This window comes from Camelus ferus, chromosome 12 (assembly GCF_009834535.1).
Source record: "Camelus ferus isolate YT-003-E chromosome 12, BCGSAC_Cfer_1.0, whole genome shotgun sequence".
Taxonomy (NCBI): domain Eukaryota; kingdom Metazoa; phylum Chordata; class Mammalia; order Artiodactyla; family Camelidae; genus Camelus; species Camelus ferus.
In genome coordinates this window covers 8,201,246-8,215,424 of record NC_045707.1, presented here as the reverse complement: position 1 = coordinate 8,215,424, position 14,179 = coordinate 8,201,246, and the positions used below count along the sequence as shown (strand labels likewise).

Sequence of the window (14,179 nt, the reverse complement as noted above, 5' to 3'; positions counted from 1 at the left end):
CGGGCTGAAGACCCCAGGCTCCTTTCCAAACCCGACCTCACCGACCCCCCCAAGGCCCCCAGCAATCGGCAGCACCCCCGCCAAGCCCCCCTGTGAACAAGGCAGGAGGGTCGGGCTCCCGGCCCCGGGCACCGTGACTCCACGCGTGGAGCGAAGGCAGCACAGAGCGTTCCAGCCTTGGCTGTCTTATCACCGTGCTTCTTTAATGTCACTGTATCCCGCTGAAGACACCATAATGCCATTTTAACTATCTCTTTCCCCTGCTGTGTAACCACTTCCATCAAGACGGCGATTCAGAACCCATCCCTGGCCCGGCAGCAGCCTGAGCCGAGACAGAATGTTAAACTGTTTTCTAAGTCTGGGCGTTGGTATTCAATTTAATATTAACAACTTACTCGACAGCTCTGATCTATAGCAGGAAGGCGAAAATCAGAGAGAAGAGAGGCCAATCTCTCTGGGACAGCAAATGCTGAGGTTACTCAGCGCAGGGCAGCGGCGGCGGTGGCGGTGGGGGCGGCGGTGGCGGTGGGGTTGGCACACCGCACACCCCATACATACACCCGGGGAGCTGGGCGGAGTTGGGGGTGACCCAGACGACGGGTCCTCGTTTCTCCCCTGAGCCAAGGGGGGCGAGGGGTGGACAGCACAGACATGAGGAACTGCATTTCCTCTGACGGGGAGCTGGAGGGGGCCAGCAGGGCTCCGGAAAGCCAGGTCGGGGGCGAGGAGTGAGATGAGCGCTTCCTGCCCCCTGTTTCGGCTGAGCTGTGTCCCTCCCAGCATCCACATGTTGAAGTCCCAGCCCCCAGGACTCCAGAACGTGACTGTATTTGGGGACAGGGTCTTTACAGAGGTAATTCAGGTAACATGAGGTCCCTGGGGTGGACCCTCATCCCATCTGCCTGGTGAGTTATAAGAAGAGACTAGAACACAGACACACACCAAGGGGAGACACGGGAAGATGCTGGGACGAGCCCAGGAGAGAGGCTCAGAAGGAACCAACTCTGCTGACACCCTGACCTCGAACTTCGAGCCTCCAGACTATGAGAGAATCAATGTCTGTGGTCTAAGCACCTGGTCTATGGCCCTTTGTTACGGCATCCTGACCAGACTAACACACTCTGCATTTTAAAAGTTTTAAAGAATGCATCCATCCCCAAACAGGGCCTTGGAGATCAGAAACTTCCCACGGGAGCTGTCTCAAGCTATATTTCAGGCCCAGCTCCCTCTCAGCCGTGGCAAGAAATAAAAAATGCCTCAGAAACCCTTCCTCCCGCGGACTGTGGTGGCCGGGTCCTCTGGGCCCCAGATGTCTGCGCAAAAGCTGAGTGAGCACAGCACTGAGTGGCCGGGAAGGAGGGACGTGGGGGTGGAGGCTCCGCTCGAAGGTAAAGCTCCTGAGACTTTAGAGGGAAGTTTTTAAAACTGTAAAACACTTTTTACTAAAAAAGGCCTCGCTTCAGAGGAGAGCTCCACCCAGGAGGCTTCCCCGGAACAGACAGGCCGTCACCTGCCTGGCAGAGCTGACGGTGCCTTTCGGATCTCCTGTGACCACGGACCGCTGTCAGCTGGAAGGCAGGGCGCCCCCGCCCCGGGGCTGAGAGCTGGGGTTCCGGCTTTTTTTCTTTTTCATCTTTTGATCAAGGCGGACAAGAGGGACTCAGCACCCCCGTGGCACCCAGTTGAAGCGAGGCCACAGACACGAGCACTGGTGTTTACAACATGCATTTCAAAGGGTCCCGCCCCCTGCGGAATTACACAGAAAGGAGGTAAAGAGCAGCCACCAAAACCAGGGGGGTGGGGGCAGGGCACAGCCAGGGGCCGGGAGGGGAGGCCAGAGCCCTGCCCGGGAGACGCAACACTCGGACTGTCCCCGCCGCGGTCTCTGCTGCTCCCCACCGTCACTCCAGGTTCTTGTACTTGGTGAACAGGTTGTAAAGGACCCTCAGGGTGGATTTGAGGTCCAGGTTCACCACATCTGCAGAAGGAAAGAGAGAAACCGCGGCCGATGAGAGAGTGCACACCTGGGAGACGCGTGGACATAGCCATGTCCCCAGCAAAGCGCTTCTGTTTAAAGACATCCAGGACACTCTGGGTAGCACCATCCCCAGACACAGGCTGCTGGGAGAGCCCCCAGGCCGCCACCTGATGGGACAAGCACCTGGGATGGCAAGGATGCCTCTCTATCCCCTCTAGGATTTGCATCGGATGAGTCTGCGTGGGGTGGGGTCTACGACAGCCAAGGACATTTACTGGGGACCAAACACCCACGGGACATTCTATGCCAGGACCCCTGGCTACAGCCAGGCCGGGCTCCTGGGGCATGGCAGGTGGGAGCTGCGGTTCCATCCCGCCAAGGTCAGGCACCTGATGTGGCCCGAGGCAGGGCACTTCCAGGACTGACAGCTTCCTCTGCTGTCCAGTAAGTCTGGGCCACCTTGTTTGGTGGGATGGGGACTGTCCTGGAAATCAGGCACCTGCTTCTTGTCCTCGCTTGCCCTATGACCTCAGATAAGGGGCTTGGGGAGGGCTGTTCATGGGTCGCAGGATGGAATTCCTGTCCCTGGATGGCTGTCAAACAGTGGCTGGCAAGCCTCCCAGGGTGTGTGTGTGTGGAGATAATGAAGACATCCCACCAGAATCCGTGAATCGCTATCGGGTGGTGATTCCCACAGTGGGATCCCTGGACCAGAAGCATTGGCGTCACCCAGAAACTGCCTACAAACGGGAGTTGAGGAGCCAAGTAGTCCTTGGGATTTAGATGCTCACACAAGTTAGAGGTTCCTGGGACAGATGATTCAACACAGGTGCCAGGGAGGGACAGCAAGGGGCCCCTCGCCCCAGCTCTCCTGGCCTCCCCACTGCTGCTCAGACCTCACGGGGCATGACCGAGCCGCATCTCTGCTCACGGGCATCGCCTGGGCTTCAGGACATCGACCCAGTCGACCCGACAGTCATCTAACTGCGGTCAGCCTTTAATATCCTTTCAAGGCAGCAGCTCCAGCCTGAGCAATGGCACCTGGACAATTAAATCCTGAGGCCGTGCGGAAGAGGCCCCGTCCTCCAAGTCAAGTGGCTACTAAAGGACTGGCCTGGGTGATTCCGCCTGCACAGTCCTCTTGGTCCCCAAAACCCCGAGCATGGGGGACATGGGGAGTCGGGGCTGGCAGAGCCCGGCCTGCGAGCCACTCATGTGGGGCCTGACGGGAGAGACACGGCTGGCCTTCCAGCCCCTCTAAGACCTGGCTCAGGGCATTACCTTCGGGGCGAGCCTTGGGTTTCTTAAGTCCTCCATCCAGCATCAGCTCAAAGGCAAACGACACGTTATGCACCTGCCGAGGAAGCCAGAGTTAGCGCCAGGTCGGCAGCGGGTCTCAGGCCCACCCGCCGCCCACCGCTTTCCTTCTGAACGGACGAGATGGGAGCAAGTGTGGACAGAGTGAGCCTTTGGGATAACTACACCCACAAGGACAGGGACACCCGGGGAGGGCACAGGGTGGCCAGAGGGAGGGCGAGGGAGGCTGCTGAAGGCAACGCACATTCACCAGAAGGTCCGCACACCCTCACAGTGATCAGGGCGGCAGGGTGATGCAGGGGTGAAGGCACACTGGGCGCCCGAGGGCCTGCTCCACCCCAGACCCTGACAAGTGACCTCCTTTGACAGACGAGGAAACTGAGGCTCAGAGAGGACAAGCCCCCTCCCAAAGGTCCCCAGCCCTGTGCACTGTGCCCAGCATGGAGCAGCCACCTGCCCTCTGCCAGGAGGGCCTCAAACGAGCTGGCCCTGGCACTGGGCAGGCCCTGTGGACCCTGCTGGAATGGAAGTCAGGCTGATGGTGGCTGCAGCAGGGCGCAGGTCCTGGCCCTCAACCCGCCTGATGCCCCAGAAAGGTGGACACATCCACCCCCGCACGACTTCTGCCTGCCAGCATTCGGCCCACAGGGATGCTTGGAGCTTGCATTCTGCTAATGGCCACCAAGGAGGTTAGAAATAGAGCCTTCTCTGCTGCGTCTAAAGTCCACGTGAACCACAGAGTGCAGTGCAAGGGATCAACCAGATCACAGCCAGCCAGACGTCTGCTTCCAGCAAAGACCAGTGGGGGTGAGGTGAGGGTGGGGGAACAAGAAATACAATAAAATAAATCACAAACGTCAGAACTAGGAAGGACTTCAGGGCTCTTTGTAATCAAATACCAACTCTTTAAACAGTAACATTTTCATGATTTCAGTGCAAACGAATCAGAAACATAATAACACGTTTACCTGCGATAGGGTTTAATAATTAACCAGGAAAAGGACATTTGGGCAAATAACCCTCAGTTAGGCAAGCCCACACAGCTCAGGGTACCGCAGGGAAGCTTCCCGGCCATGGTGGCACCAGGAGAAGCAGAGGCCACCGTCTGCCGGGCGTCGACAGGAGCCAGGCCCTGGCACACCGGGGACGCGGCCCAGAGCGGGGGCAGGCCATGCACACCAGGGCTGGGCGGGCTGCAAGTGACCAGAGGCTCCAGGACCGGGTCCAAGGCCGAGGGGGTCAGCGGGAGGGGCCATTAGAGCCCCCCCTCCCCTGCAGGACTCAGAGCCAGCCTGGGGGGCGGGCTGCACCTGGCTGGACCTCAGAGGTGGGATGAGCCGAGGAAACGCCGGGGAGGGTCTGGAACCTCTCCCTTGACAGAGGCGGCCCCGGGCTGAACAGATGAGGACATCTGTGCTAGCGAGGTGCAGGGCTCCAAGACGGCCGGCACCCAGCTCCCCGCAGTCCGGGTGTGGAACCTGTGCCCTTCCTCCACGCGCGTCCTGCCTCCTCGGCCACCAGCTGACTACCGTGCAGATCCGCTGATTCACGCATGCACGGCAAGCTCTGAGTCAACTGGAGCCAGGATGGCAAAGACGAAGAAATGGGGCAAGAGTCGGGTGAGCCCATCAGCCCAACGTGGGGACAGCCGTCCTCCCAGCGCCCGTCCCGAGCGCCTCCAGGCCCTGCAGGACCCGCCCCAGCGCAGGTGTGCGGAGAGGCTAAGCTCCCGAGGCCCCGCCCCGCCCCGCCCGCAGCTGCTCAGCCCAATGTGTCGGGTTTTGAGCGAGATTTTCCTTCTGCTTTCTTGGTCCAACGAAACCACCAGGCAGGAAATTGCTGCCAGCCTCCTCCTGTTCTCTCTCAGAGCCGTGCCCCACCCCCGGGGACCTCTGCCCTGGCAGAGCAGCACTGTGCCCGGAGCCTGGGCCCACGGACTGGGCACAAAGAACAGCAAGCAGCTCCAGACAAGGATGTGGGCCCACCTCCCTGACCGTGATCCCGGAGCGCGAGAACCCCCGGCAGGCCACACAATGAAACCTGGGAGTCGCCCTCGGGCAGGACCTGAAGCCCTTTCTCTCTGCAATGCAAAGGGTTTTCCAAAACCTGGCCAAGCGAGAGAGGAGCAGAGGGTTCCGAAAAGGGTGGGCTCTTCCGGCTCTGCCCCGGCTGACCGTGTGACCCTCCTGAGGTCCCATTTCCTCGCCGGGGAGAGGGAATCTGATGGGGAGGCAGAAGGGAAAGCCCCTGAAACTGTAAATTCCTTTCTGGTATTTGCTCCTAGGAATGACCCCCAAGTCTCCAGGACACATTCCACCCTCACAGAGAGGGACACTGTGGAATCTTCCAGAAGATGACTGATGGGCCCAAGGTACCCAGCAAAGTGGCAAATTGTTTAAAAACACAAGTCTGCAATGCGTCTTCAGTTTCGTTCACGGAGCCTTGGTCTCAGGCCGCTGATACAAAGATTCCCAGTGCCTCTCAGAGTCTCGGGCCCTGGGGCACTTCCCACCAGTCCCCTGCCCATGTCACCACTGCCCACGTTGCCACACCTGCACGAGATGTCTGGGAGCTTGGGCATGGGAGAAGCCTGGAGTGGGCTCGGGTCTAGGCCGTGGGGAAAGGCCATCACCTGCAAGGCGGTCAGGAGGCCCTGGAGGTCGATAACTACTTCGGCTCCCGAGGAACGTCCCAGCGACTGCCGCGATGCCATCGCTCCCTCTGAGCAGGACTGGGGAGAGTCCAGGGGCGGGGCTCGGGGCTAACAGGGTTAGATACGGACCCTCTAGAATTCCGGGATCCTCCGAGGAGAGCTCCAGCAGCCCTCGGAGCCACCATCGGCAGGTCCCCTCGAGAGGGTCCAGGGACTAGCACCAGGCTGGGTGCCGTCCCCTACAGCAGTATCCCCTTCCTGGAAAAGGCGGACTGAACAGGACCCAAGCCCCCCAGGCCAGCGCAGCGACTGGCAGAGACTCTCATCCCGTCTCAAAGGGAAGAAGGCTGGGGCCGGGTGGGGAACCCCCTGCCACTGCACAGAGCCTGTCCCAGAAGGAAACTCTGCTCCAAATGGCCTGGTTAAATTCACTCTTCTTGCCAGCCTTCTTACTCATTTGAAGAGAAAAGATCTTTCCAAAACAAAGCCCCAGCAGGCAGCCACGCGGGCCTGGGGATGTCTGTGCCCCTCGCCAAACTGTCCTCCTGTTTCCTGACCCACCGGATGGGCAGGGCCCCGAGCGCACCCGATGCTGCTCCCGCCCGTGCTCCCTCCGCGGGCTCACCATGGATGCTAATGTGCCAGGACCTCTCTAATCTGCTGATTCCATCGCGGCGGGCAAGGCAGGCAGCGACACTTGGCCACCAGCACACCGCCCGCGAGGTGTCAGAAGCGGGCAGACTGATAAACACTGGCCCGGCTTCCGACATTTCTCTGGCTGCCACCACCCGCTTGCACTGTCTGCCTCTCCGACTCGTGGGTCTAGCGCTTTGGGGAAATGAAATGACAGATGCTCCTGAGTTCAAGCAATATGGTCAGTTCACCAGCCAAGTTGCTAAAAGCGATGCACTAAACACCACAGGGACAGCTGGACCTGGGGAAGCCCCGGCAGGAGGCAAACCAAAGGACATCCCAAATGTAAAGGTCACGCCCTTTGACCGAAACAATCCTCTTTTAGGGATTGTCCTAGAAAACAATCCACAAGAATAGAAGAAAAATACACATATATGTATACACGTTCAGGATGTTCCCCTACTGATTTAACAGGGAAAAAACAGAAACAAATTGATCACCCAAAAGTGGGGAAGGAACGGGGGACAGTGGCATCAGAGCCACTCCACAGACTCTGTGCCCCACTGATGACGGCATTTAGGAAGCTCACGAAGCAGCAGGAGAACCAGACGTGACGTCCATGCGGTACGAACAGGGGAAGGACCCACAACCCCCCTGACATTTGAGCACAGTTACTAACAACGGCATCACCCCGAGGGAAGGACCCCAAAGAGAGTGGGCTCACCACACTCGGCTGCATCAGGCACTGCCCAGGGTTCCCTCCTTCCCTGAGGGTTGCGTCTTACGGCAATACCATTTCCGGGCAGTTTTTATTTTTTGAAGAACGCAGCTAGACCCCAGGAAGAGTGTCCGCACATACCTTCTGATCGAAGCTGTCCGGGGTCAGGTAGAAGTGGTGCAGGGGCACAAAGTAGTCTTCCAGAAGACCCATGAGCAGAACTAGGTACACGCCGTCTGCAAACTACAGAGAGACGCTTGGTGGCGTTCCCAGGCCGTGCACGGAGGCAGTGAATGCTGTCTCCAGTTAGAAGGAGGAAGATGTTTTAAAAAAAAAAAAATCCACCCCTTGTTGAGGAAAGAAAGCAATCAGGTGAAGAACTTGGGCGCAAAGAGCGCGCTCGGGACTGGACGTGATGCCGTGTGTGTCTGCGGCTGGAGGGCAGGACCGGACCCCTGACCTTGGGGATGGCGCTGGCTCCCACCTCTCCGGGTTGTTGCAAGGACCCGGCGAGAGGAGGGGCAGGGAGCCCTCAGCACACAGCGAGCACTTCATCAGGGTCAGCTGCTGGCATGGTTAATGCACAGCCTGCAGGGAGCCCTATGCTCTGGTTTGGGGTTTGCTGCCCTGTTCTCCCTTCTCACTTTCTCAGCTTCCTGAGCCCCTTCTTCGAGCAGTGTTCACGCTGTAGACTCTTCAGTGGTGACAAAGAGCCTTTGTGAGCACCCAGCACGTAGTGTCCATCCTAACTGGGCCCTGATCTGCAGGCTGCAGTCTCGCCCCAGCCTCCCAGCCCCCCAACCTGCTACCTAGCCCAGCACCTCCCACGCACAGAGGGGGCCAAAAATCTAGAACAAAAGACTGCTCTTTGCCGGCCCCACCCCCTCCAGCCAATAAGCCAGCACAGGGAGCGATCATCCCTTTACAGATAAAGCAGTGGAGACCAAGGATGGCCGAACAATCTGCCCAAGGGGAGGAGAGAACCAAGGTGCAGGAGGAGGGCCTGGCAGCACTCGAGGGAAGGTAGGACCCGCTCATCCTCACAGAGACAGACATGGTGTCCCTGAGGTCTCCTGCAGATCCAGGGCTTATGAGGACCCCAGACTCCAGATGGTCCAATCTGGTAGCCACTGGCCACAGGGACCTACCGAAATTTTTTTTTAAACTTTTTTTGAATGATGCGGACTTATTTTGGTAAAACATACATGACATGAAATTTAATCATTTTAACCATTTTGAGTCTGAGCATGAGTTTCAGTCATGCTAAGCACAGTCACACTGTTGTGCAACCAATCTCCAAAAGTCTTAAATTTAAATTTTAAAAAATGAATCAGAATAATTCTGGGGGGAGGGTATAGCTCAGTGGTAGAGCACATGCTTAGCATGCACGAGGTCCTGGGTTCAATCCCCAGTATCGCCATTAAATAAAGAAAAAAATAAACGAGCCTAATTACCTCCCCCCTCAAAAATAATTCAGCTCCTCAGTCACACAGGCCAGGTTTCAAGTGCTCAACAGCCACACGTGGCCAGTGGCTTATGTATCAGATGGTGCAGCAACAGAACATTTTCACCATGAAATGGTCAGCACTGAGCTAGGTTGTCACGCAGGACAACGGCACGGCTGGGAGGGGCTGGACACCCAGGAGGCCTTCAGCTTCCCGAGACCAGCGACTGCAGTGGGTAAAATGGGAACGTGCAGAAGGGAGGACTTTTTAAAAGTCAGCAGCAGCAGCTCCCTCCACCATCCTAGCCAGGCTGCCGAGGCCCCCGGCATTAAGATGAAAAGTCAAAATCCTAAGCATCTCATCTCCCGAAGCATTGTCCTTTGGGAGGAGACGGGGAAACTAAGAAACACAGCCCAAGGCAGAGGGACACGATCATGATGTGCCAACGAGCAGGTCCTTCCCGGGCAGGTGTTCCAGGCCCAAGTTTAACGTGATCTGAGTGATGAATGACCCTCTGCCTGGGTGTCACGAGGTCCATGCTTCCACGCCGTGAAGAAGTCGCTAACTCAGCTCCTTAAGGAGATGAGAAGGGTCTGTAAAAACTACGTGCACCCCGCTGCGGCGGTGCTGGTGGAATAGCGCACCGGCAGAGTGGGTGCTGGTTTCCCAGGCACCTTCTAACCCACCCGCCCCAGGACCCCCGTGTCACAGGCGGGTAGGAGAGACAGTAATGCAGAAGGGAAGGCAGGGGAAGGGACGGGGCCCCCAGGAGGGTGAGGGCCAAGCAGAGTGCGGTGGCTTATCAGCTAATGAGTGAGACCCTCCGTTTTCCACATGCACAAGAGCAGTGGTCCCAGATGGGGTGCCCTCACTCAGAAATCCATGGTGCGGCTCTGCAGGGAATGGAAATCCCCACAGAGGCCCCAAGACACCATCACTGCTGTCTTCATCATCACTTATGACCAACATTTTAAATGCGTTATCTCCATGAAGCCACACCATTATCTACCGTCTCCAGCTGAAACATGTGGGGAGAAGCTCAGAGAGGCTGAGTTACTGCCTCAGAGCTAGAAACTGCCCACAATACAAAAGTGGTTTTAAAAAGAAAGGACAACACACACATGTATGCACACCTGCACCCTGAGCAGGAATTTGAGCCCAGGTCTCTCTGACTTCCAGGACAATGAGACTTTAATGATGACAGGGGAGGGTATACCTCAGTGGTAGAGCACATGCTTAGCATGCACGAAGTCCTGGGTTCAATCCCCAGTACCTCTTCTAAAAAGTAAATAAACCTAATTACCCCCCAAAATAAAATAATTATACAATAATAAATAATACAATAATAAAACTTTCTTAAAAAAGAAAATTTAAAAAAAAAGACTTTAATGATGAACATATTTATAAAAATACTCAAAGTCTTCTGTAACAAAAGAAAAAACTGCATTTCTGTGGCCAGTGATCTTTTCTGGTGGACCAGTGGTTCAAAATATTTTGAGGATGTTACTTTATATTATGTGGTGATAGAAAAAAAGTGGAGACAATGAGTAAATAAAGATCAATGCAAATTTAAGGTTAGAGTCTCAGTTTAAGATGTCTGGCTATTAATACTGGGGTGTGGGCCCATCTGGGAAGCCGTAGTTGGGAACCGCTGGCGAGGACGTGGGTTCTCAACGCTGCTGATGGAGTTTCCGGTGGGCAAACTTTCCTGGGCCCTCTGTGTTACCACCTGCCTTTGCTCTAACGACCCCACTGCTAGGAGTTTGTCCTGAGAGGTCAACAAGGGCACAGGCAGCTGTGTGCAAAGATGCCCCCTGTACAGCTATTTACAAGAGTGGGAAACGCGCCATCATGAGGGATGGTTTAATGGAGCACAGCCTTGGGATGGAATAGAAGGCAGCTATTAAAAGTGATGCCTGTAGACAGACCAGGCAACACGAAGAGGATGAGACAGAAACACACGCACACTCACACAAAAGGATGCCCACCATGTATTTCATAACAAAAAACACTTCACAAAACAACTACACAGTGTGGTCCATCATCATTTCAAAAAATACACGTCGGCACACAAACCATCTAGAAAAATGCACATCCAACCACTAACTGTAGTTAGTTACCTCTGGACAGGATGACGGGGGAGGTTGGGGGGTAGGGAGAAGAAAGGAGGATCGTTCCTTTGCAATTAGTAGATTTTGGACAGTTAGTATGTCAAACTGCAAATAATCAGAGGCTAAATACGCAATATTAGTAAACCGCTAAAACAAAAAGTGCATTTGCAAACAATGCACAAATAAACAGACACATTAAAAAAGGACCATTTGGCTTTCAAACACAGACCCAAGCTGCATGTAACAAGCCGTCCGTGTAGAGAAATGATGTGGAACGAAGCCCCCAGCACCGTTATCTCTGGGTGATGATGGGATTACAGGATGATTTTTATTTGTTTTGCTTATCTGCATTTTCAGACATTTCTACCATGAACCTGAATTACTTTTTTAATTAGAAAAGCAAATGAGAAAAGTTAAAGAAAGAGAAAGGAACGAATGCAATCACCCAGGGGTTTAAGAAGGATCAGCCGCGCATTAGAGAAATCTGCGCCGAGAACTCAAAAGATGCCAAATTTAAGCACCCAGCTAATCCTGGGAAAATTATATTTTGTCTTTAATGCTTGCCAAGCTCTCGAAACGTATTTTCACGATGCCGCTGAGCTCTGAGTGGGGGTGGGGGTGTGCTCTATATACTCACTGCAGGAGAAGTATTTTGTGCAAACTCATCAGTGGGATATTAGCAAGTCTTTGCTAGGTGCCGGCCACGTTCTAAGTGTAGGACGGCCTTGGAGAACGGAAGTAGAGGGGCCAGAACATCCTAGGCCGAGGGGCAGTGAGGGGGCACCTCAGAGGGTGTGATGGATGAATTGTCTCCCCCACAAAAAAGCGGTGCTGGAATCATAACCCTCAGAACCTGTGAGTGGGAACTCATTTTGGAAATAGAGTCTTTACGGAAGTAATCGAGTTAAGATGAAGTCATGAGGGCGGGCCTTAGTCAGCATGGCTGTGCTTTTACAATAAGGGGAAATCTGGACACAGACGCCCACACGGGAGAATGTCACGTGAAGATGAGGGCAGAGACGGGGGTGGTACAACTAAAGACCCAGCCAACGCCAAAAGTCGCCAGGAGGCCGCCAGAAACCGGCAGGAGACCTGGAACAGATTCCCCCTCGGTCCTTAGAAGGAACCAGCCCTGCTGACACATTGATCTGGGACTTCTGGCCTCCAGACTGAGAGGACAGAAACGTCTGTGTTTAAGGTACTTTGTCCCGGCAGCCCTAAGAAGTGAAGACAGAGGGTCTGGGAGAAGGCCAGCACGTCGGGGGCTGTTTTGGCTACGGGATGGGCAGTCCTTATTCAACGAACACAGTGGTGTCTGTTTTGTTCACGTGGCCCAGCTGGGATCAGAAAGCTGGCTGCAAATGGCACAGGACAAAGGATCCTTCAGCCCGGAACACAGCTTACCTGGGTCTCTAGTTCCGTCACCTCCAAATTCAGCTTGTTCAAGTGCTTGTTCACGAACGTGATGAGAGACTGTGGGGGCAAAGACACACGGGAACCGTGAGTGAGGTTCAGCTCCCGTGGGGAGGACGGATTCGACGCCTGCCATCAGTGGCTTGGTGAGACGCTTCCACAGTCTCCTCTGTTTGCTAAAATAAAAAGCTCATGTTTAAAGTGAAATGTTCTCACAATAACCCTCGGTTTCAACGGGATGATGCCTCAATCCAGCCCAGCTGGAGGAGACACGCACATCCCTATGCACAAGCCCGTGCATGCACGCGATCCACACTCGCGCCATATTTAACAGCCCTACCGAAGATAATCAGTGCCCTCAAGAAGGAAAAGACTGTCAGGGGAGGGAATTAAATGTTTACACGTATCCTGGAAACGACCCTGAACTACAAAAGACTGAGGGAGGAAGGCTGCCTCGGGCCACACCCATCTCGGGTTCAGTAAAGCAGACTCTACCCAGGGCTTCAGCTGAGGTGAGCAGGGATCTTCTGAGTCATGGTACGCACGTACCAAGGACCACTGGCTTCTCCTCTCTGGCAAACATTTAAAACTTGCCCCCTGTAACTTCCAAACCCAACTTTAATGGAAACTCAGTACCAACCCCACCCCTCCCTGCCCTGGACATGATGCCACTTCCTTATCCATTCTACCCAAATGCGCCAGGCACTCTGCTCGGTGCCGGGGACACAAGACAGTCAGACAGAGCCCCAGCCTGAAGAGTCAGAGGCGTCACTCTCCACATGTACACCCAGCGGAGGCAGCAGAGAAATCGAGAGATACCCCAAAGCGTGTGAAACACGCAATGGGGGGGGGGTGATGCACACGCAGGGGGAGGTGCGTGGATCCCTGGAAGACGCCGGGCCGGGGGAGCATCTGAGCTGGGCTGAGGACGGGCCATGTGGGAGACGGGAGTGGGGGGAGTGGGCGGGGCAGCCACCCAGGCCACGTACACATGTGCGAACCCCCTGGGATCTTCTGGCCCAGGCTGGATGGGGGTGGGATGGGAGAGACCCTGGAGGGATCTGGAGAGGTGGACAGGGTCCCCCCTACATTCATTCTGGGGTACAGGAGCCACTGACACAGCAATTTTCAATTTGGAGGTGAGGAAGCCATCAGGCAAATCAAAGGATTTTGTGTTGGTCTTTGCTGGGGCCCCCAGTGCCACACGTGCCTTTTCAAAGCCCGAGTCAGCACCAGATCTAGAGAAAGATGAATGTCACAGCACATCATATTCACACAATCTTCTGCCCTCTTCCCGCACGGCACTCACAGCGGCTGCCTCTGTCCCAACACGTGGGGAACCTGGGACGAGGGGCTATAATCTGCCAGGTCACACAGCTGAGGAGTGGGGAGCCAGACCTGAATCCTCTTCCTGTGCGTCCACGGGACACATTCTGCCAGGGTTCTGGGGGCCGGATGTGGCCGGGGTGGGGGTGGGGGGCACTGCTCTGAGGCCCGGGGGTATGTCGCTCATGACCCAAGGATGCTAAGAAGGCTCCACCCCAGGAGGATCACTGGGTGGTTCTGCCCGCGTTTTGCAAAGTGCTTCACAAACTAAAAATCTCATTGTCCCAACCTGGACCCACATTTGCCAAATGCAGGTTCCATGGGATTTAATGTGTTCTACTCCAAAATAAATAAACGGATCTCACTGCAGACAAACAAGTGTGGAAAATGCTGCCTACCAAGCGCCCTCTTGGGAGAATCCCAATGCTTGTCAGCATATTAAAGGCTCTGAGAAGTCCTGCATTAAGAAACCTGTTTGGGGAAATCGCCCTAGACAAAGCTCTCTTCCCAGGTTCAAGACTGTAAAGGCAGGAGGGGAAGTTCGTCTGCTCCACCGCTGCCTCCCTGAATGTGAGGCCTGCAGGC

The 14,179-nt window shown here is 55.3% G+C and overlaps 1 protein-coding gene across 5 annotated transcripts in view; it reads right to left on the bottom strand.

Moving 5' to 3' along the window:
• Positions 1 to 1,423: 1,423 nt before the first annotated feature.
• Positions 1,424 to 14,179, bottom strand: part of PARVB (parvin beta) — a 93,563-nt gene continuing 80,807 nt past the window's right edge. For 4 of the 5 annotated variants that reach the window (XM_032492405.1, XM_032492401.1, XM_032492404.1 and 1 more), the window contains 4 exons: positions 12,260 to 12,328; positions 7,441 to 7,542; positions 3,260 to 3,332; positions 1,424 to 1,978 (listed from right to left, as the gene is read on the bottom strand). In XM_032492405.1, coding sequence (XP_032348296.1) covers positions 1,902 to 1,978; positions 3,260 to 3,332; positions 7,441 to 7,542; positions 12,260 to 12,328 — 321 coding nt within the window. In that variant the 3' untranslated portion in view covers positions 1,424 to 1,901. The remainder of the gene's footprint in view (positions 1,979 to 3,259; positions 3,333 to 7,440; positions 7,543 to 12,259; positions 12,329 to 14,179) is intronic. The other variant, XM_032492402.1, reaches the window with a different exon arrangement.